At 36.1% G+C, this 20,991-nt stretch overlaps 3 protein-coding genes and 1 pseudogene across 4 annotated transcripts; 1 reads left to right on the forward strand and 3 right to left on the reverse strand.

Annotated features, from left to right (window-relative positions):
- Positions 1-122: 122 nt before the first annotated feature.
- Positions 123-2,552, reverse strand: LOC142528018 (sugar transporter ERD6-like 16). The gene is made up of 10 exons (XM_075633047.1): positions 2,490-2,552; positions 2,324-2,392; positions 2,073-2,165; positions 1,901-1,981; positions 1,727-1,811; positions 1,507-1,553; positions 1,237-1,299; positions 1,097-1,156; positions 960-1,013; positions 123-598 (listed from the first exon to the last, which is right to left on the reverse strand). Exons 3-10 carry the CDS (start codon positions 2,121-2,123, stop codon positions 290-292), a joined length of 750 nt encoding a protein of 249 aa, XP_075489162.1. The 5' UTR covers positions 2,124-2,165; positions 2,324-2,392; positions 2,490-2,552; the 3' UTR covers positions 123-289.
- A 109-nt stretch (positions 2,553-2,661) lies between these two features.
- On the reverse strand, positions 2,662-4,080 carry LOC142528019 (sugar transporter ERD6-like 16). 2 transcript variants are annotated; one of them, XM_075633049.1, is made up of 4 exons: positions 3,755-4,080; positions 3,261-3,350; positions 3,085-3,144; positions 2,662-2,765 (listed from the first exon to the last, which is right to left on the reverse strand). In XM_075633049.1, exons 1-4 carry the CDS (start codon positions 3,941-3,943, stop codon positions 2,751-2,753), a joined length of 354 nt encoding a protein of 117 aa, XP_075489164.1. In that variant the 5' UTR covers positions 3,944-4,080; the 3' UTR covers positions 2,662-2,750. The 2 variants fall into 2 exon arrangements, with proteins under 2 accessions (XP_075489164.1, XP_075489163.1); XM_075633048.1 differs by lacking the exon at positions 2,662-2,765 and adding an exon at positions 2,793-2,873.
- A 1,948-nt stretch (positions 4,081-6,028) lies between these two features.
- On the reverse strand, positions 6,029-12,402 carry LOC142526343 (squamosa promoter-binding-like protein 7; annotated as a pseudogene).
- A 2,878-nt stretch (positions 12,403-15,280) lies between these two features.
- LOC142526239 (putative 1-deoxy-D-xylulose-5-phosphate synthase, chloroplastic) lies at positions 15,281-20,890 on the forward strand. The gene is made up of 10 exons (XM_075630502.1): positions 15,281-15,844; positions 16,276-16,404; positions 16,489-16,653; positions 16,749-16,899; positions 18,089-18,360; positions 18,459-18,732; positions 18,861-19,168; positions 19,267-19,548; positions 19,639-19,923; positions 20,603-20,890. Exons 1-10 carry the CDS (start codon positions 15,704-15,706, stop codon positions 20,750-20,752), a joined length of 2,157 nt encoding a protein of 718 aa, XP_075486617.1. The 5' UTR covers positions 15,281-15,703; the 3' UTR covers positions 20,753-20,890.
- The last annotated feature ends 101 nt before the right edge of the window (positions 20,891-20,991 follow it).

Raw genomic sequence — 20,991 nt, forward strand, 5'->3', positions numbered from 1 at the left:
TATTCCATTTTGAGGGGGCCGTGAGGTAGCAGAGTTTGACTTCAATTTTAAACTTTATTTCCTCATAGGGTCATTAAGCTTGAAATATCATAAAACTAATAGCATCGGAAAATATCATAACGAATATCAAAGTCTCTTATTTATCGCTGTATGTTTTCTACGAGCTGATGGATGCCTGAATTTCTTCCAGTGTTCTTCCCTTCGTTTCAGGCACGATCTTTGCCACAAACAGTACAGCGAGGGCGCAGAATCCGGCATAGACTGAAAAAGTACCTGAAGTACTTGTATGTCAGAAATTTCTCAAAAAATATAACATTGTTGAATCTTTAAAATCTTTTGAAGTCAGTGAATGGTGTAGGAAACTTGAAGGGGCCATAAAACTTACTACTTCAGAAAAATCACGGGGAATTTGAAAATACTTAATCTGTGAACCAATGCACGTGGTGATAGCCCTTGTGAAATATGTGCCATTTTTATGATTACCTGGTGGACTCCAGCTCATGAGAAAGTTAAATGTGTAGGAAACTGCCCATGCACCTGACCAGTTCACCAACACTACCAAGCTTCCAGCAATGCCTTTCACATGAATTGGGAATATCTGAAAAACGGGTAGCAACGTTAAAATGCTTGCACACTTGGTTAAAAAAAGAATAGTTGGTGGCAGTGATGTTGCAACATGACTGCGGCTCGACCCACGTTAAGAGCCCTTTAATGAAAGCATTCTGTAGTCTAACAGGTCCTAGAGATAAGCACATATTGAGGAGAGTTGATTTTATGGTTAAATAAAAATCCCATTTGTATGGTTAAATATTGGCTGCTCAGAATCTGTGTATTGTCGTTATAAAGATGGGAAACTCGCATTTTCACGAGGAGCAGAGCTGAAGAAGTTAGTATAAGACTACTCCAACCAGAATGAGACTAATAATAGTTTCTTGACGAAAAATAAGTCTTAACCTTACCAATACACCAGATATAGCTAGAACTGGAACCCATCCTAGTAATAGATACTGACCCTGATTAGGAATGAAGGAGACTGTTGAAATATGAAAAAATTTTGCTACAACAAATGAAAATCACCCTGATTCTGAAACTTTACCTTCAGGTAGAAAGAGGTTGCTGCCAGAAGGCATCCGATAAATGTTCCTGATGCTGATATCTGAAAATCTAAGAGCATTTTTTTTGTAAGTTTTTACTTACATTGCTACATAATGTAAATTTCACTGGAAAAATATTCACCATGAGAAGAGGTCTTCTTCCCGATCTGTCCATTAGTATTGCACCCAGCAGAGTAACTGGAACCTAACGTATTATGTTAAACAAAACTAATTAATTGAAACTCTAGTTCAATGGTTGTCGAATGCAGAACTTCACGCAGTTGCCATGAGCTGAACAATTGGGTCCCTCCCTTAAAAAATCGCAAATTTTCGGCTTTAATGTATAATTCGGAAAGATATACATCTCGCCCGCCAGATTTTGCATGGAACTGCTTTCCTAAAAGTGACAAACCTGAATTATGGCATAAGAGATTGTTCCGATTGTTCCTGAAGAAAATCCTGCATTTCAACCATCAATATTAGTGATGAACTTCAGAAATAAGGAACGATCCAACGGAGTTGGATGGTTTTTCGTCCCTTCACAGCCAACCTAAGACCACCATGGTCTCGGTGTAGGATAGAACGACAATGAGTATACTTGAAAATGTGGGGGCAAAAATTTCAACTCATACCTGCTGCCTCTAAGGTTTCACTAGCGTAGAAGCCTATTCCATTTATTCCTCCAAATTGTTGAAAAAACATTAGTCCCGCACCAATCTGAATGTACGGATAAGAAAAATCCTGTAAGATTAAGGTATAACATTTAAGTATTCAAGAAAGCAAGATGTTATTTAAGGTTTTCGTACTATGACAGTGCGCATGTATTTGGCATGAAACAAGTCCATGATTTGAACTTTTGGAAGATCTTGAAGGGCGCCAATGCTCTTTTGTAATAAAATAACCTTTATACTTGACCAAAACAAAAAAAAATGGTTCAAATCATATTACATGTCAAATAATTGTAGACTTAAAATGTACTTGAATTTCTGCAGCTTCTTTAGAAACATCAGCATCTTTGCCGCGCATCATTCGTAGTGACCGCTCAAATTCGTTTTGATGGCCTACTTTTGCCTGCAAGATTCGATTTTTCACTCGTATTTCACAACCGAAAGGCGCAGACACAACAGAGGGGAGAGCAGGAAGGTTTTGTCATAAAAAAGTTTAATTCATTCAAGATTATATATCTGGATTCCTCAACCCCATTCACTAAATGGAGGTCTAATTCATACTTACCAGCCATCTTGGGGACTCTGGGATGAAGCATAGTCCCACAAGTTGCAAAATACATGGGATCAGTCCTATATATCATAAAATGATAGAAATACAAATTAGTTACATGAGAAGTAAACGTAAATTTTTTGTCATTGTTTATTTATTACATGTTTAAAAACTCACCTGTCAAAGCTAAGGTTCTCCAGGTTACTACTGCTCCCAGCAGAAATGCCATTGATGATCCACAGACAATCATCAGCTGCCGAGACAAGAAACAGGAACACTTTAGTTTATAGGGCAAAATATTACTTCTAAAAACTAACTTTATGCTAAAAAAATGTCCATTTGTTTTTTCTCACCTGATTAACAGTGGCAAGTCCTCCACGGAGATTCTTGGGTGCGATTTCAGCAATAAATACTGGAACCTGTCGAATTACGCGATTTCTAACCCGTGGTTGCCTAATAATGCAAGTGTAGAAAATCAAATTAGATGGTTGTTACCACATAAGAAAATATCCCTATGCCATATCCTGTGCAAAACCTCCCAATGTCTAGCCAAAAAGCCCCCTGCATCAATATATTTGGTGCCGTGAGCTGGATTTTGATCCTTACTATTTCACCTTTGTATTCCCTTTTGGAAAAACTATTAATATACAAAATTTACAAATTTGTTTGATCATCTCTTGACATTCTAAGCCACTAAATAACTGAAGATTCCAGCTGGTAAAATCACAATATAATTTACAGCAAAATGATACTTTACATTGATCGTACGTACCATGGCAAAATATACAGCTAACCATCCTATGATACATAAAGCAGCTGATATTCTCATTGCCTGTCACATAAAAAAAAATTAAAAAAGAAAAAAATTACATATAACGATAGTGAAAAAGGATAAAATAAAATAAAATAAACAGTCTTTTTATTTTCCTTCTCCTTTCTTTTGCTTACCCTTTTTCGACCAATGAAATCTGCAATTCTGCCACTGGAAATTGCTCCAATCATAGCACCAATTGTGATTATTGACCCAAACATTGCGTACTATGCATACGTGAAAAAATAAAAATAGTTTATACCACGTGAGAAGCTTAGCAGAATAACTTATGGAATGGAAGAGTTCAAAATATTTTTATTTAGTCAAGCTACCATTTTTTTAGAGTTAAGATAAAGTTCATAGCATTGTCCACTCCTGAGAAATCAAGACTGGACAATTTTGGTGAGATCATCATCTTTTCCAAAAGCATTCGTTGGGGAAATTTTGTACCTGAGGTAGAGTTCAGTTCAATTCTTGTCTTATTTGTGATTGAGTAGGTGATGAATAGCCCACCTGCACGATAAGAATATTACTAAAAGAAACTCTCCTAGCTTCTTCTTCAAAAAAAAAAAAAAAAAAAAAAAAAACCAAGAAACTATCCTAGATAATTAAATTTGACAAACAAACTTACACATGATCCGAATTCAAAAGATCCACAAACAGCAACAGATGTGCTCAACAAAACCATCCAAATCGATCCATTTTCGAGTCCTCGGTTCACGATTTCTTCTTCACGACCGACACATTTCTGGTTTCGAATAAAGGGTTTCTCCAAGTCATGACCCTCGTTTTCAGTATGGTATTCAGCATTAATAGCCATGGCTAACTTCTGCTAAAGAAATCAAGATTTATTGGAATGAATGCAGCAAAAACATGTATATTGTGAGATGAATTTGAGAGTAGACAATGAATTCACAGTTGAAGATTAAGATATTTAAGCTAAGTGTTTTAGATTCATATTAAGATTCATGCGAGCGAAGCTGTCTCTGACGTGTAATTGTCACCTTCATGCTATATATAACGATGGATGCTAAATATATTAAGCCAACAAATTTGAATTTAAGACACATCATTTTTTACAAATAATTAACACGTGTTTTGTGTTAATAAAAAATGATTGATTTAATTATGTAATCAATGAAGTTTTATTTTTTGTTTTTCCGCTAAACTTCATTTAAAAATATTCATTAATTCTTCATTTCAAAATCATACCAAAACATAATATCTTCTTATCTATAATCATAAGTGTGAAGTCGTATAAGAATTAAGTGTGAGATTTCTTAGGAATTATTTATCTTTTGAAGAAATATGATTAGTTGTGAGAAAATGAATGTTAAAATGAGTGTATTCTTAGTGAAATATTTTGTATTCTTAATTCTCTCGTCTTCCTTGTTATTAATCAATAATTGTTCTCCCTGAGAGGTTTAGAGTGGATGTAGCATAATTTTGAGGTGAACCACTATAAATATTGATGTTCATCTTATTCAATTGTTAATATTACTAATGATGTTCCGTTGCGATGTTACCTCATTTATTTACCTGATATTTCAACAACGGATATGAGAGCGAGGTTCTCAAATACTATAGGAAATCAATGTATGTTCTGTGGTTGTATTTTAGTCTGAACTTACATATCAGAAAAATCTTTCTAGACAGTATTAGAGAAATAGTTCTTTTTATTCAGGTTTTATCGATTTATTTGTTGGTAGCAGTCACACAATATGGAGGTACGAACCAACAAGATGATTAGCCTTAATGGCTCTAATTATCAACTTTGGAAAATTAAGATGAAAGATCATATATTCGTCACCAAGATACACCTATCGGAGTTCAGCAAGTGTAAACCATATGATAGATCAGATGTCGAATGGAACTTTGAGCACAAGCAAGTCTGTGGGTACATCCGACAATTTTTCGACGACAACATGGATAATCACATCTATAACGAGACTCGTGCTCGTATGTTTTAGATGAAGCTGGAGACACTATAAACCTTCAAAAGTGGCAATCAACAAATTGTTTTATTTGAGCAAGGTTGTCCAAGTACGATACAAAGAAATAACTCTGGTCGCAGATCATTTGAACGAGATTCAAGGATTTGTGGAGCAATTATCAAGTATGAGCATAAAACTTGAAGACAATGTGAGAGCTCTGATTGTGTCAGCTTCATACTGAAGGTATCACTCACGAGACAGTCTCATAAATTTATTATGTGATTTAGTCTCATATATTTATATTTATGAGACGGGTCAATTCGATTCATACATAGAATGAAAAAGAATATTTTTTCTCAAAAAATAATATTTTCATGAGTCGAGTCGGATAGAAGATTTGTTTCACAAAATTGACATGTGGGACGATGTCATAATAATGTTGTGTTAAAAAATGTACGTCAGATACATAAATTCGGTAAAAACAGACGGGTGAACTTTTAATGAAATGGAAAAATAAGCATTTTACCTTGTAAAGGTAGAGTAATTAACATCACAAAAATAGAAAGTAGGTTGGGCTTTAACCAGTTTAATTACTGTTCTAATTTTTTTTTTAAAGAAAAAAATGCCGTTTTACTTGGATTTTTCACCTTTTTATTACTTGGATTTTTCACCTATCTATTATTTATAACAGTATATTTTAACTAATACACCGTTCTTATTTTCATTTACCCATTTCTTTTAATATTCAATGCGGGGTTAAAAAAATTACTCGAATAAAATAATTGAGATGGAATTTTACTACAATATATGCTATAAACAAACATTAGTTCGACGAATTAATAATATCGGTAATATAATAAATTTTGGTCCACAGGCTGTCTATTTATTCACGATCTACTTCGTATCCCTCACAACTCACACACGCGATTAAGATTATCAAGAAAATAATAATTAAACTCTTTCGAGATTAAAAAAAAAAAAAAAATTACCATGCAAATAACGTTGGATCACAAAAAATATTTACAAAATACACAATATGGCCAATACAGATGCATTATTCATCGGAAACAAAGAATCATGAACAAGAGATGAACTCAGAATATTTTCTGGGGAAACTTTCGTGCAACAAAACCAGGGATTCGTTATGTGGTGAGGCTAGTGTCAAGACTAGTCAAACAAACACAACCTAATAGTCATGGCGATCTGAACGACCCTCGTATGATGGAGGACGATGACATATACTCTAAAACAAACACCTATAGCGACTATTGCCAAAATAAGAGGTCGTCGGGGTACAAAAATTGCTAGGCGGCTGCAAGATTTTCTCGGCCTTTCTTGAAGATTGACATTAATGACCACGTCTCGGTTTAAGAGAGGAACTGATGCGCCTTCAGCTCGTGAAAGGAGAGACGAGTGTGAGCCCATGAATATTCTCCATTGCTCAGTGCACAACCTGCAGAGGAACGTTTTACACCATTGAATAGATCAGAGTTTACAAGAACAAATCTTGTAAACGGTACCAATTAGGGTACCCTTCTAATAAAAAACAAAACAAATTGCTATGTACAGTTTTTCTATAAATGTAAGTCCCTTGGCTGTATCAGATGAAAATTGATGCCATCTACGATATTCCCTGAAATTTTCAAAGGAATTTGCTGTTTTTACCAGATTCATGGCTGGAACAACCAATCGATTGTGGTTTTGGGAGCTTTGACCATAAAGAGTTCCATCAGATGTAGGTGTCACCAAAAAATCATTTTGTTGTAGTTTCAGATCAAGCACGTTTCGTGCGGTGTCCATATTTTTCTGTAACAAGTTCATATCCGCATCAGAAATACCAGTAACAGAATTGTTATCCAACACAGACTTCAAGGAACAAAATACTCTCTCCAATATAACACCAGACTCTTTTTCTATCAAAAACTCCAGCAAATGGTTGAATCTCAGTAACGACGAAGATGTAGATGGCTGCCCTGAAATGGGATTCCTTAACAACCATGCTACATCTAAAACAAATTCCGAGAACTGAGCTCGTCTTGAGGCAAGAACTTCACAGTCAGGTCCCAGACAAGATAGTCGCTGTTCTTTAAAAGAGAGAGTGGCGTCAAACTTTTGTAGCAAGACCTCCATCTCCTCGCAAATTTCTCTGTCACCCACAAGAATTGGAATGAAGTTGGATAATCCAGACTCATTCTCAACCTGTTGGAGTAGCCCAATGTAAGTAAAGAGGTGAATCCAATATAAACTGCTCGAGATTCTACATTTTTCTTGAAGCGACTCATGCATCAACCCCACATAGATAGAAGAGTCGCAGATCTCACCTCAATAAATGCTGGGCCTAAAAGATTCATTTTAGCCTGCGGAACACGTATCTTCAATAATTGGTGGTCAGAACATTTGGTGCCTCCTTTTTCACAACGCTCAGATGTAATGGAAACATTTGATGACAGGTATCTTCCAGCAAAAGAAACAAGAAACCTGTAGTAGGCATCAGATATCATTTAAGATCTGGAAAGTATTCCAATTTCCCTACAGACATGAAGAACATCATATATTGAGGAGAACAGTGATTGTTAAAACTATCTACAGCATGAAAATATTCCACAAAGGGCACTGCTTTCCTTAAAGCTACTTACTATGAGTCAACCAGTCTCTTTTCCTATGTATCAGTTCACAATTAAAATTAATATCTGGCATCCTAAAAGCATCCATTCAGCATTTTACAAATAATTTTGTGGACAAATCCATTGTCTAATAATTTTGTGGACAAATCCATTGTCTTTCACACAGCGAGTATGCCACACCAAACAAGACTGAAAAAGTTATCAAGGTTTTGGGCAACAAATCCTGCAACAAGTGGGAAAACCGAAGTTAAGGGACTAAAGGGAGTTCAAATCTGAATAATGATGGCAAACTTGAGAATTAGCTAAGACAATACTAGAAAAGTAAAGGAAACTCATGGAAATAAATTATATTTTCATGTATGGTATGGATCACGTCATATACCGAAATTTTGGTTGAAGTAAATCACTTCCACAGGCAACAAATTCCATTGGCTTGCCAGCCTCAAAGCAAGTTGGATAGATATAATGTAGCTTTGGTGCTCGATCCTTCATTTCAATTTTCACAATTGAATTTGCATCTGTTTTCACAAAAGGATCCACCATGTGTTAAGGTAAACAAAGCTAATCATTTCGTCTTCATTGCCCCGCACACTCAGGACAACTCTTGGTGCAAAAGCAGTTATCTCACAGAGTACGATAATATTTTGTGAACTAAATAATATTATTGTTGTTAAAGGTGGAAACCGAAAAAATTTGACCACACCAATTTAACTCCATAACTTGGCATTTAATCCATCATAAACCATTCAAATTTCCATTAACATTACATAGTAGTATCTCTCGTCAATATAGATTAACCACATGTTTACATTCATTTTGTCACCATTTTCATTTTGTGAAAACATTAGTTATTTTGGTCAACCAAACCGACCAAATTCAGCGAATTTAAATCCATTTGGTCAGTTTTATTTTGGGTTATAAATCGGTCAATTTGGTTATCTTGAAAATTATTTCACATCTATTTCGCTTTTTGTAGAATGGTTTAGACGGAAGCTGAACCGACCAAACACTCAAAGCCAATCATTGTATTAACAATTCAAAACCGCCTCATGCACTGAAAATGGTAAAAAGAACGCATGCAACTATAAAAGGCTAAGATGACTTAGTCCAAAAAGAAAACAGAAAAATAAAATAAAAATCAATAGTGAACCAAATTTAATATAAAGTCAAACGGTAGTTCGCAATGCCTAAAATTATGGGCACACTTATACAGACACATTCCTAATGGGTAAAACCATGGAATTAGAATTTGAAATGAAACTAATATTGGAAGTAAAAACTGTAAGTAATCAATCGTTAAGATGCCCACTAACCTTTGGTGACACGATACACCATGTCATTTAAATATACGAGCAAGGTGCCTCTTCCAAACAACATGCTTTCGTGTGAGGAAATAAGGTCTTTTATAAAAGGAGCAGGTTCCTCAAATAACTGTTTGATGCAATAACATTTAACAATTAGGTCATCAAGAATCTACAAGGGAACAACACCAAAATGTTACAAACCACGCATATAACTTACATCAACATTTCTTTACTGTCAGTCACATACTTAGTTGTAAATACATCGGACGTAATGAAATAAAAGCTTGTTGAGGATTGTACAAGAATAGCAAGTGAATACCAGACAGAGATAGATGAAAAATCTGTCAATTTTTAAGTATCATAGTAGACCATTACAAAACATTTTAATTCATTCCACTCATTCACTTGTAACGATAAACAGATTTTTTGCTATGACGAGAATTAATTAATCATAACGAAAAGGTTAAGATTCTGAGTACCTTAATCCACATTGGCTTTGGCATTGCAATAAAAGCTGTCAAAATTGTGCAACCTGGACGAATATACTCCTCCAATTCAACAGGCATGCTAGCCAACCAGTGAAATATCTGTTGTCAGACAGTTACTGGTGCGTTAACCAAAGTCCATCACGATTATTACACAAAAAACATTAAGTTTTCTGCCTTATATACTAAACTGCAACAATAATCTTTAGAATACTTGATGTCGAAGTCGTCGAGGAAACTCCGCTGGGTTCCAGTTGTAGAGCTTGAAGGAGATTCGGCTAGAAGGACACTGAGATGTATATTAAAGCACTATTATCACACCAATCTAGTTTCATCAAACAACAATAAATAAAAGGGTAAAATGCAACACTAAGGTGTTGGGTGTACCAAAGAAGAAAAGGTACTCTTGTTGTCACAGAAGGACAAGGATTGTTTGACTTTGGGATTTCGTTTCTCATTATTCGGACCAAAGGATACAAAACTATCACTCTGGAGACTTTGGGAGTGTGTGGTTGAGCATGTTGTGGAGACATGTCCATCTAACTCTGGTAATGCCTCAAATTCTTCGTTCTGACAGCTTATCGACGTGTCCATCTGGACCATCAACAAAATTTGTTACAGAGGCCAACCAAAGAGTAGTACTTTCTGTCAAATGTTCAAAAATAGCAAAAGATAATCTAACACTCTGAAAAAAGTTCAAAGGCCGAAAAAAAAATCAGCTCTATTGGCTTGTCTAAGGGGAAAAAGTAAAGAGAGACCAAGAGGAAGTTGATTGTATGGAATGTTTCCAACAAAATCGTTCGGTACAATAAAGGTAGTTATACCTTTTCCAGCAGTATCATCACCACTAACATCATCAGTCAAGATAATCTGTTGAGTTTCCTTTTCTGTGTCTTCTTTGGAATCATTAGCTTTTCTTCTACGTCGATTGTGTTGTTCTAATTTTCTCCGACAACTACGTTTACCCTCGTCAAAATCTGACAAGATATGAAACCTGCCGAAGTTGTTGATACATTGGGGTGATAATCTCAGATACTAATTGTAAATCAATTTTCATGCATATACATCAAGGCGAATGCAAAATTCTTTGTAATTCAAGACAACATAAATAAATTGTGACGGATGATTGTAATTGTTTCCAAGTACTATCCGCGCTTACAAGACTCCAGAGAAAACATGAAACATATGATTTTCCAGCTAGAAAGATGGATGAAGCAATGGTCTCAGTCGTTACATACATTGCATCAACAGAAGGTGTACTACAAAACATAAACCAATTTCTCCAATTTTCATTTCCAAAAATCAAATTGTGAAAAGTTCCAGAATTGATATACAGACTGGGTAAGATCTTCCTTCAATCATTTAACAGATGATTAGACATCAATAAGCAACTCACATACTGTGCATATTAAAAAAAATCATCCAATTTTGCATAAAAACATCAAACACGTGTGCTAGCTTTAAGATATCCCAAATTTCAATATGATCTCAATTCTTACCCAAATCCACCTCGTGATCTAGATCTCAGCCTAATGCAACAAACTAAATTGAGCTCCTACACACCATTAGTCTAGCAGAGCCTACAACTTAGTCGTCCAAAGGAAAGGTATCATCCAATAAGCTTCCAACATATAGACTATAAGAAACCATCCCATAAAAGATCACTTGTTAAAACTAACTCAAATACTTGTCCAGAACATCAGAAGGTGGTTCATCATCAACTCAACAAAACAAAACAAAAGACCAAATTACTAACAATTTTTTCATCAAAAATATAGTCATAAGTAAAATAAACTCGTTGAAATTTGCCGAATGTTAGAGAAACTGACTTTCAGTTATTTTGATAGTCGGGCAGGCTGAAAAAACACCTAAAAGCTATAAATATAAATGGACCAACCTTATAGAATTTCAAACGATTGTAAACAGAAACTGAAGTGATTCTTAATCATAAAGACGAAGAATATTGACCAAGCATCTAAACATCAAAGTGAGCCATGTATGCAGTAATTTATTCGGGAGAAAAAAGGGTTGAGATAAAACGAAAAGCTTACTTTCCGCACTGCTGGCAGTACCTGTTGCTCACCTCATCAAGCACCACTACACTCGCATTTGCGCACTGCAGACAAACCCGGTGACGCTTGTGGTACCCTTTGAGCTGGCTAATATCCGCCTCGCAGCCGGCCACCTGACATCGCACCACAATCCCGGCAGGAACCCTCACCGCCCGGGGCCGCTTCTTCCCCGGAAGCGCCGACTCCTCCTCCTCCTCTCTCTCCAACATTTCATCCAGTTCTGGGCATGTGCAAGGAATTTTACCCGCCAAGAAATTGGAGCACACCAACCTCGGGTCCCTCTTCCTGACCCGACCCAGAATCTCCGACGGTTGACTTTGACCAGTTTCGGGCTGCGGGAAAGAAATATTGAAGCTTTCATCGAGGTGGAAGTCAAGAAGATCAGACCAATCGAAGACAGACGAGGAGGAGGGGTCATCGGCAATAACCTGAGTGGTGGCGAAGGACACAAAGGGAATCCCGGTTGTGTCGGCTTGTTTTGAGTTTCCTGGTGGTGGGTTTTGCTGCATGTTTTTATCAGTTTTTCACCTTCTACTGAATGAATTGCGAGTCGGGAAAATGGAGTCAGCCAAGTAAATTGCAAAACCCAAGTGGTCGGGAGTATAAAATTTCTATGGTGTGATTTTCCGTGTATGCATGCCACTCAGAGTCAATGGAGTTGCGTGTGTTGGTAACACGAAGACGCAAGTTTCTTGAGATATTGGTTACATATCACATAGCAAGCCTGGGGATTAGATTGGGGCTGTGCTTGGGTAATGATCCCACCACGTGGAGTGGGCACCTGTAAAAACTTAGATAGTCCCGCAGACGTACGATGATCTTCGACCAAGTTGTCGTTTCATTTTCACCTTTTAAATTTCCTTCATGTTTTTTCCCCAACAAAGTTGTCACCATATCTGATGTAAGGATGTGCTCATTATAGGACTTATGAATGTGCCCCAATAAAATTAAATATTTATATACGAGCTTTGGGACGAGTTTTTTATAACGACAAAAATTTGTATGAGACGGTCTCACGGGTCGTATTTTGTGAGACATGTCTCTTATTTGGGTCATCCATGAAAAAATATTAATTTTTATGCTAAAAGTATTACTTTTTCTTGTAAATATCGGTAGGGTTGACCCGTTTCATATATAAAGATTCGTGAGATTGTCTCACAAGAAACCTATTTATAAATAATTGATTCTCAAACTCGACATTTTAGTGTTTTAATTCAATTCAGTTACTTAATATAAATGAAATGACATCATTAATTTTTATATGATTGTCATATCTTGAGCAAACCAACGATCTTACCAAATAAATATCACAATTTTCCATATAATATTCCAAAATAGGACTTAAAAAATTATATTCATTGAATTGTAATAATAATTAAAAAAAAGGAGCGGAGTTAAATATGAATTTAATTAAATTCGTATTACACATATAAATATTTGTTGAAACTATATCAAAAAAAATATAATTTTTAAAAAATAGTAGCAATTAATTAATTACGAAAATCAAAATGACAACATACCGATTCTATAATGGCTCTTGAAACTCGAAAGGGACACCACACCACATTCATAATCCCCAATAATAATGTATTCCTTTATTTTTCTTACCGATGCCATCGATTGGTAGATTCTTGCGACTTTTCTATTCCGAGCCGAAATTTTCAATGAAATGGGAAAAAATTCATTATATTTGGCGTAGGCTCGAAAAAGACGTGTATTTATTCAAAGGCTAAAAGGGAGGTTTATCTGTTTTTTAATATAATATGTTCAATTGATATCTGAATTCATAATAAAATAAAATATAATATCATAAATTATAAATAAACAAACATATAAAACCCAAAATGTAATTTTTACTCATTTGAATCCGTGGTTATTTTGGTAAGATTTATTATAAAGTGTTAGACGAATTATTTAGGATATTATTGCAATTTAACTTCTCTTTATAATAATAATAATAATAATAATAATAATAATAATAAATTAGTTCTTGATTCAACATGTGTACGATGTTTCCAAGGTGATGGATACTATTGCCGGTGGAATTCGGTGCAGTCGACGGATAATTATTTTCATAGAGTAAAAATTTCACAACCAAAATATATGAAATTATTTAATTACTAAACCTATTTCGCGTCCCGAATCCAAATTATCATCGATCTTTACGAATTGTAGTCAAATGCGTGATTAATGTTTGTTGTCCACACTCTTTCTACAACAATCGCATATTTAAAATCTGAACATCTCAGGTTTTAAATTTTTTTGAAAAAAGTTAAATAAAAGTTATATGAACTTCTGGTATAAATTTTTTGGCAAAAACTTGTGTGAGACGGTCTCGTGGGTCGTATTTTGTGAGACATATATCTTATTTGGGTCATACATGAAAAAATATTATTTTTTATGCTAAGAGTATTACTTTTTATTGTGAATATCGGTAGAATTGACACGTCTCACAGATAAAGATTCGTGAGACCTACTCAATTTTTTTTGTATTCCAAAAAAAATAAAGATGTACTGAGATATGAATTTGAAATCCATGAATTTCGATTAGTTTTATAATAAAACAATAGATCAATTCTTAAATCAACAACTTACTTATTTATATATTAATAATACAAAGTATAATAAATTTCAGATGACATAATTATTGGGTGAACTTAATATCTATTAATATTAATATAAAATGCTATATAAAGATGTAATAAGAGATTGATTGAATTTTATGGACTTACTTCTGTGAACAAAAAAAAATAGATGCTAGAAGTAGTTTAATATCGTATTAAAACATGTTCGATTTAGAATAACAATCCCCTTATATTTTAACAAGACATGTTCGATTATTAGTTTGAATTCAAAATATAAATCTATTATGACCACTAAATAATCAATTGTACATGTCATATTGAAACATGCTTTGTCAGGATATTAGTCATTATATGGTGAAATGGCCACACACATTAATAGTTAACTGTGTTTTTCTTCACATGTATTCAGGCATTTATAGCGCAGCGCTTAGATATCTATCATAAAATGTGGGTTAATGAGATTCTATCTATGTGGGCACTGTCTTCATTTCATTTCAACGGGTAAGATCTTGCCACACATACAATTTCAAAAAAAAAGTGGGTCCTATTTATGCATGGGCAAATCTTGGTCATCCATCCTATCATGGGACAATGCCCACATGGGTAGGATGAAATAAACCTAAAATGTGGGGATATGTTTGACAAATAGAAACTATTTATAGAAAGAAAATTAATGGGAGAAGGTAACTAATTCAACAATTGAAATGGTGAATAACGTCATATCTTGTATCACGTGTTTTTTTTTATAATGTTATAACATGTAGTCGTTATAATTCGATGTACATTGAATAAACTCTTGAACTAACGTAATAACTTACTAGTTACGTTAGTCAGGTAAATCACACTAGTCAAGTAATGTGTGCAAGAACATATATATATATACACACACATACAAGTTAGAGCTAGCAATTTTCTACTAGGCAATAACCCACTATTGTCCTAAAGAAGTTATATGTGACCAGCCCATCCACCAACTCAAAGATTTCTTTCGACATTTTTTTTTTTTTAAATTCCTCTCGATAGTGGAAATGAAAGAGTGATGCATACATTATCATACATTTCTATCCATTTGTGATTTCTGATGACGTGGCCCAATGGAAATATGCCTCCCTAGTCCTTACTGTCTTTCTTTCTTTTCTTTTGAGCAAACCTCCTCAATGTCTGTCTTTATCTTACGTCGATTCCATCCATCCATATATTCTAATTACACAGAATGAACGAAGCATGGCTTCTTCACATCATGTGCTCCGATATTAAAAATAATTAAGAGGCTAGCCATCCACCAAATTGCTGTTCTGTAATAAATTCCTGAATTTACTCTCGCTATTCAAAAGCTTGTTCCTTTTTACCACTTCAAGGGATTTCATTTCTTTGCGAGTTCAGAAGTACAACAGCAACCCATCCTCAAACTACCCATATCCCGTACAGTTGCATCTTTGTGAGAACCAGAGTAAAGTTTGTTTCTTGCTCGGGAAAATCAGAGTAAAGGTGGTTTCTTTCTGGGAAATCCGAAACATTATTTGGGATTTCTTGAAACTTTAGTGTGCGGAAACGTGTATATAGAAATAGCATATCTATGATGGCCCTTTATACATTTCCCTTTGCTGGGCCTGTGAGCAAGGGTGTGGGTATAGATGCTCAAAAGCATACTATTTTAGCCTCTCAGTGGTTGGGTGGAACTGATCTGCAGTGCCACCTTGGCTTCAAGAATAAGCAGGTCTGCAAGTATTTAATTCTTCTGTATTGATTTGTTGATTTTAAAAGAAGAGCGATTCTTCTTGAGTTTTGAGAGTACATCCATGTGTTGTTCTTGGACGAGGAAGTTCCCTCTTTTGTCATTTATGTTACAGATTGGCATGTCAATTATTCTGTCCTAGATTCAATGGGTTGCTTAAGAGTGAAAAAATTTGCGGCTGTCTTTGTTTTTTGCATGTTGTTTTGGGTGTATGAATTGAAAGGAAATAGTTGTGTTGATATTCAGCTGTCAGCCAGACAGGAGGACTACCATTGGCATCCGCCGATTAAAAAAAAAACAAATTTTATTTGCAATTCTAGTGTCAGTTCTACCCAAAATGCAATTGAGTCCCTCGAATTTAGAATTTAATTAATGGATTGAAATGGATGCTTTGTGCTATGTTTGTGTTGTAGGCAAGGAAAAAGTCTACCGTGGTCCATGGGTCATTGTCCGAACGAGGAGAATATTACTCACAGAAGCCGCAAACTCCTCTTTTGGATACTATTAATTATCCAATCCATATGAAGAATCTCTCCATAAAGGTCTCACAAGTGTTTGAAACTCGAGCTATTATATTTTCTGTCAACCTTGGAATCAGCATTCATTGAATGCTATTTTTGGCGCAGGAATTGAATCAACTTGCAGATGAACTGCGATCTGATGTTATTTTCAATGTCTCAAAAACCGGAGGTCATCTTGGCTCAAGCCTTGGCGTAATTGAGCTCACTGTGGCACTGCATTATGTTTTCAATGCTCCTAAAGATAGAATACTTTGGGATGTTGGCCATCAGGTGATAGTTCATTTCCATTGAATCTTATGGTTGTGTACACAGGAGTCACTGTAATCGTTGTCCATATTTTGACATTCTAATTCTTAACGCTGCAGTCTTATCCGCACAAAATTTTAACCGGAAGAAGGGACAAGATGTCAACTTTGAGGCAAACAGATGGTCTTTCTGGCTTTACTAAACGGTCTGAAAGTGAATATGATTGCTTTGGTACTGGTCACAGCTCTACGACTATCTCTGCTGGATTAGGTATGATCTGACACCGAGATGAAAAATATAAACATACTTCATAAATCAGAAATTGTGATGTGATTTTAGTTTGGACGAGGCTTTTATTTCCTCATCAAGAACATGGAAGCTTTGTGTTCGCTTGGATATCCATCAGGTTTAGCTTAATATATGTGAAAGTTCCGTTTCCACAGAGTGAATGTGACGAGGGTGAGTGTTGTGTGTATCAGAATGTAGGTGTTGTGCGTAGGTGTTGTAACACCCACGACAACATGCAGCGGAAATTATAGTTTGACACACTAACACGCAACTTGAATGATAACAATACGAGATACGAGAGATAAATTATGCATAAGTATAAAATACTTGTGCGGTGCCTCAGGGCAAAATAATTCACTAGAAAAACTTGTAAGTTTACAAAAACCAATACTAGTGAAAGAATAAAACAACTCCCTTATTAAGGCGAGTAACAAATTGCATCCTAAACCTCTAACAAACCGTATAACCAAAATACATAGGATGCATCAACTGAGAAGTGAAAAAGTCTTCAAAAATCAGCGCACTAATCAAAACAGTGATTAGATGTTGTCTTCAGATGTTGTCAGCACTTCACAGCAACACTTTATCAACGACGCGAGATTGCTTCAATCAGAAAATATTTTCTTCGTACAAATGCATCTCTGTCTCTCCGAAAGTTTTTTTGCTCTATAACGTCCCTCTCGCATGTTTCTTCTCCTTTGAGTCCTATTTAACATAGAAACACAATTTCATTAGGAAACAAACTCTTTTTAAAACAAGGATAATATCTTAAAGATATTGTGATATCATATCTCAAAGATATTATGATATCACATCTTAAGGATATTATGAGTCATATCAAATGTAGTCTCATATCAAATATTAGATTTACATGAGATCATATTGTCAATTTCGAGATTATTCTCATGTCTAGAAAGGCAAAATATTAAAGATAAAAAAGAAAAATATATCAAGGAATAAAATTCCTTTCAATATGTTTGAAATGACTATCGGCATTTTGTAATGATGGAGCAAATGTTTTAAGTTATTGATGGAAAGGGGAGTTACTACTTAGTTACTGACAGTATACATCAACTTGTATGTATCATACATCAATAATAACTATATATACACAAATTGGGAATTTACATCTTTTTCAATTTATTTTTATCTGCATTTCTTGACTGAGCAGGAATGGCTGTGGGGAGGGATCTAAAAGGAAGAAAGAATAATGTAGTGGCTGTGATAGGGGATGGTGCTATGACAGCAGGGCAGGCATATGAAGCAATGAACAATGCTGGCTACCTCGATTCTGATATGATTGTTATTCTTAACGACAACAAACAAGTTTCTTTACCAACTGCTAACTTAGATGGGCCGATTCCTCCTGTTGGTGCTTTGAGTAGTGCTCTGAGTCGGTTGCAGTCCAACCGGCCTCTCAGAGAACTTAGAGAAGTTGCCAAGGTTCTTATTTTTCTTGGACATGTTAACTAGTAAAAGTATCCATTTGTCCCAGGCATTTATTTTGAGTCGTTTATTTATTGTATCTGAAATTATCACAGGGAGTTACCAAGCAGATTGGAGGGCCCATGCATGAACTTGCGTCTAAAGTGGATGAATATGCTCGTGGTCTGATCAGTGGTTCCGGGTCGACACTGTTTGAAGAGCTTGGACTTTATTATATTGGCCCTGTTGATGGTCACAATATTGATGATATGGTGGCGATTCTTAAAGAAGTCGAGAGTACTAAAACAACTGGTCCTGTTTTGATCCATGTGGTGACTGAGAAAGGCAGGGGATATCCATATGCAGAAAAAGCTGCAGACAAGTACCATGGTATGTTAACAGCTAAAGATTTACAGAAGGTTCCATAAAAATCAAGTCTTCCTTGAAGTTTTTGCTGTGCCTTATTCGCGCATGAACACGATATCTAGATCATCATTTAATGGGCTTACTACTTACAGGTGTGAACAAGTTTGATCCCGCAACAGGCAAGCAACATAAATCCAGTGCCCCGACTCAGTCGTACACGACCTACTTTGCCGAGGCCTTGATTGCCGAAGCTGAAGTAGACAAAGATATAGTTGCGATCCATGCTGCAATGGGCGGTGGTACGGGTTTGAACCTTTTCTTGCGCAGATTCCCCACAAGATGTTTCGATGTGGGAATAGCAGAACAGCATGCCGTAACTTTTGCTGCAGGTTTGGCATGTGAAGGCATCAAACCGTTTTGCGCAATCTACTCTTCTTTCTTGCAAAGGGGTTATGATCAGGCAAGAAAACACCAACACCCAATATTTTGTTTTCTCATCCACCATTGCTTATTACATTTTTGAAAGGGGAATTTCTTAGGATTTGGTTCCATATCCAGGTAGTACATGATGTGGATTTGCAGAAGCTTCCTGTGAGGTTTGCAATGGACAGAGCAGGCTTGGTCGGATCAGACGGTCCCACACATTGCGGAGCATTTGATGTTGCTTTTATGGCATGCCTTCCTAACATGGTGGTCATGGCTCCATCTGACGAGGCTGAACTATTTCACATGGTGGCAACTGCGGCTGCCATAGATGACAGACCTAGCTGTTTCCGATATCCAAGAGGTAACGGAGTAGGTGTCGAGCTGCCACCAGAAAACAAAGGCATCCCCCTTGAGGTACTGAGCTACCTTTTCTTCTACTCTAATTTACATCAAAGTAGAATGGTTGACCCTGATGGAATCGTACTTGTCTCAATTTTTCTGAAGGTTGGAAAGGGCAGGATCTTGATTGAAGGGGAGAGAGTGGCTCTGCTTGGGTATGGAACAGCAGTTCGGAGCTGTTTGTCCGCAGCTGCCTTGCTAGAACCCCGTGGTGTACGGTTGACAGTTGCAGATGCTCGTTTCTGCAAGCCGTTGGATCATGCTCTTATTCGCGGTTTGGCTAAATCCCATGATGTCTTAATCACCGTGGAAGAAGGGTCAATTGGTGGGTTTGGATCTCATGTAGCTCAATTTATGGCTCTCGATGGGCTTCTCGATGGCAAGTTGAAGGTAAAAATATGAACAATACAACTAGTTTTGGATCTCTTTCAAGAAACGTACTTCATCTGGAGAGTCCTGGACTAACAAACACTTAGTCAGGTCGGAGATATTCTCAATTTGTGGGATCATTGAATTACCAGAAGGTTTTGAAGAATCACCTAACACTTTGACTGGTGACAGAACCAGATCTTTGAACAGTCCGGGGTTGGGGGGGGGGGGGGGGGGGGGGGGGGTGGGGTTACGTGATGTTTCATAATATGCAAGTAAGATTGGTAGTTGGTACAAGGCGCCTAAACTATTTGGCTAGAGGGGAGTGACTCAACACTATTTTGACCTCGCTAATTCCATCCAACTAAGACAAATTACATCGGATTTAATAATTCTGTAGAGGTGGGTACAAGGAGAAGGTAAGGTGGGGAAAATTCGATGAATTTTAGGGGGAATCTAGCCCGTTCTTAAAAAATCACAAATAAAACTTCAAATTTTGTGTCTGGTTGTGTCCTAATTCTGCCCCTTGGTTTTCGTTGAACTAGACATAAAACTCGGCGTGCATTCACATTCACATTCATTATACGTTTTACTTGCAAACATCCTGCATAGGCCATCTAACACTGTCAAAATGATAGCTTAGTCGAATATAATGAAACGAGATAACTAATTCACATGTGTGTTATTTGATATTTTGCAGTGGAGGCCTCTGGTTCTTCCAGATCGTTACATTGACCATGGATGCCCAGCCGACCAGCTAATGGAGGCCGGTTTGACGCCATCCCACATAGCTGCAACAGTCTTTAACATGCTTGGGAAAGCTAGGGAGGCTTTGGAGATCATGTCCTAGGAAGATGTGCATTGTAGAAAGTGAAATATTTCTAAATTTTGTTTATAAATGCGTCATTTAGTGTTAGATTGAAATTGATTTTTTTGTATAATCAGATTTAACTAAACTATGGTGGTGAAACGATTGAGATTTCTTGCAGCGACCGAAGCTTTCAAATCACTGTCCTCGCGTTTCCTTTGCATGGATTTTTGCATTGTACGTGTTGTTTTCTTTGAATCCAATTTTAAGGCATACCTTGG

The sequence above is a fragment of the Primulina tabacum genome, chromosome 15 (assembly GCF_025594145.1).
Source record: "Primulina tabacum isolate GXHZ01 chromosome 15, ASM2559414v2, whole genome shotgun sequence".
Classification (NCBI taxonomy): domain Eukaryota; kingdom Viridiplantae; phylum Streptophyta; class Magnoliopsida; order Lamiales; family Gesneriaceae; genus Primulina; species Primulina tabacum.

Coding starts and splice junctions, on each gene's coding strand:
- LOC142528018 (XM_075633047.1), bottom strand. CDS start 2,123: ATGATGCGCGGCAAAGATGCTGATGTTTCTAAAGAAGCTGCAGAAATT. Junction 1,554..1,726: donor TGAAACCTTAGAGGCAGCAG/GTATGAGTTGAA, acceptor GTTGAAATGCAG/GATTTTCTTCAGGAACAATC. Junction 599..959: donor TAGCTATATCTGGTGTATTG/GTAAGGTTAAGA, acceptor CCCGTTTTTCAG/ATATTCCCAATTCATGTGAA.
- LOC142528019 (XM_075633048.1), bottom strand. CDS start 3,943: ATGGCTATTAATGCTGAATACCATACTGAAAACGAGGGTCATGACTTG. Junction 3,351..3,754: donor CTTTTGAATTCGGATCATGT/GTAAGTTTGTTT, acceptor ACGTATGCATAG/TACGCAATGTTTGGGTCAAT. Junction 2,874..3,084: donor TAGCTGTATATTTTGCCATG/GTACGTACGATC, acceptor ATATTGATGCAG/GGGGCTTTTTGGCTAGACAT.
- LOC142526239 (XM_075630502.1), top strand. CDS start 15,704: ATGATGGCCCTTTATACATTTCCCTTTGCTGGGCCTGTGAGCAAGGGT. Junction 16,654..16,748: donor TTTGGGATGTTGGCCATCAG/GTGATAGTTCAT, acceptor TTAACGCTGCAG/TCTTATCCGCACAAAATTTT. Junction 19,549..19,638: donor ACAAAGGCATCCCCCTTGAG/GTACTGAGCTAC, acceptor ATTTTTCTGAAG/GTTGGAAAGGGCAGGATCTT.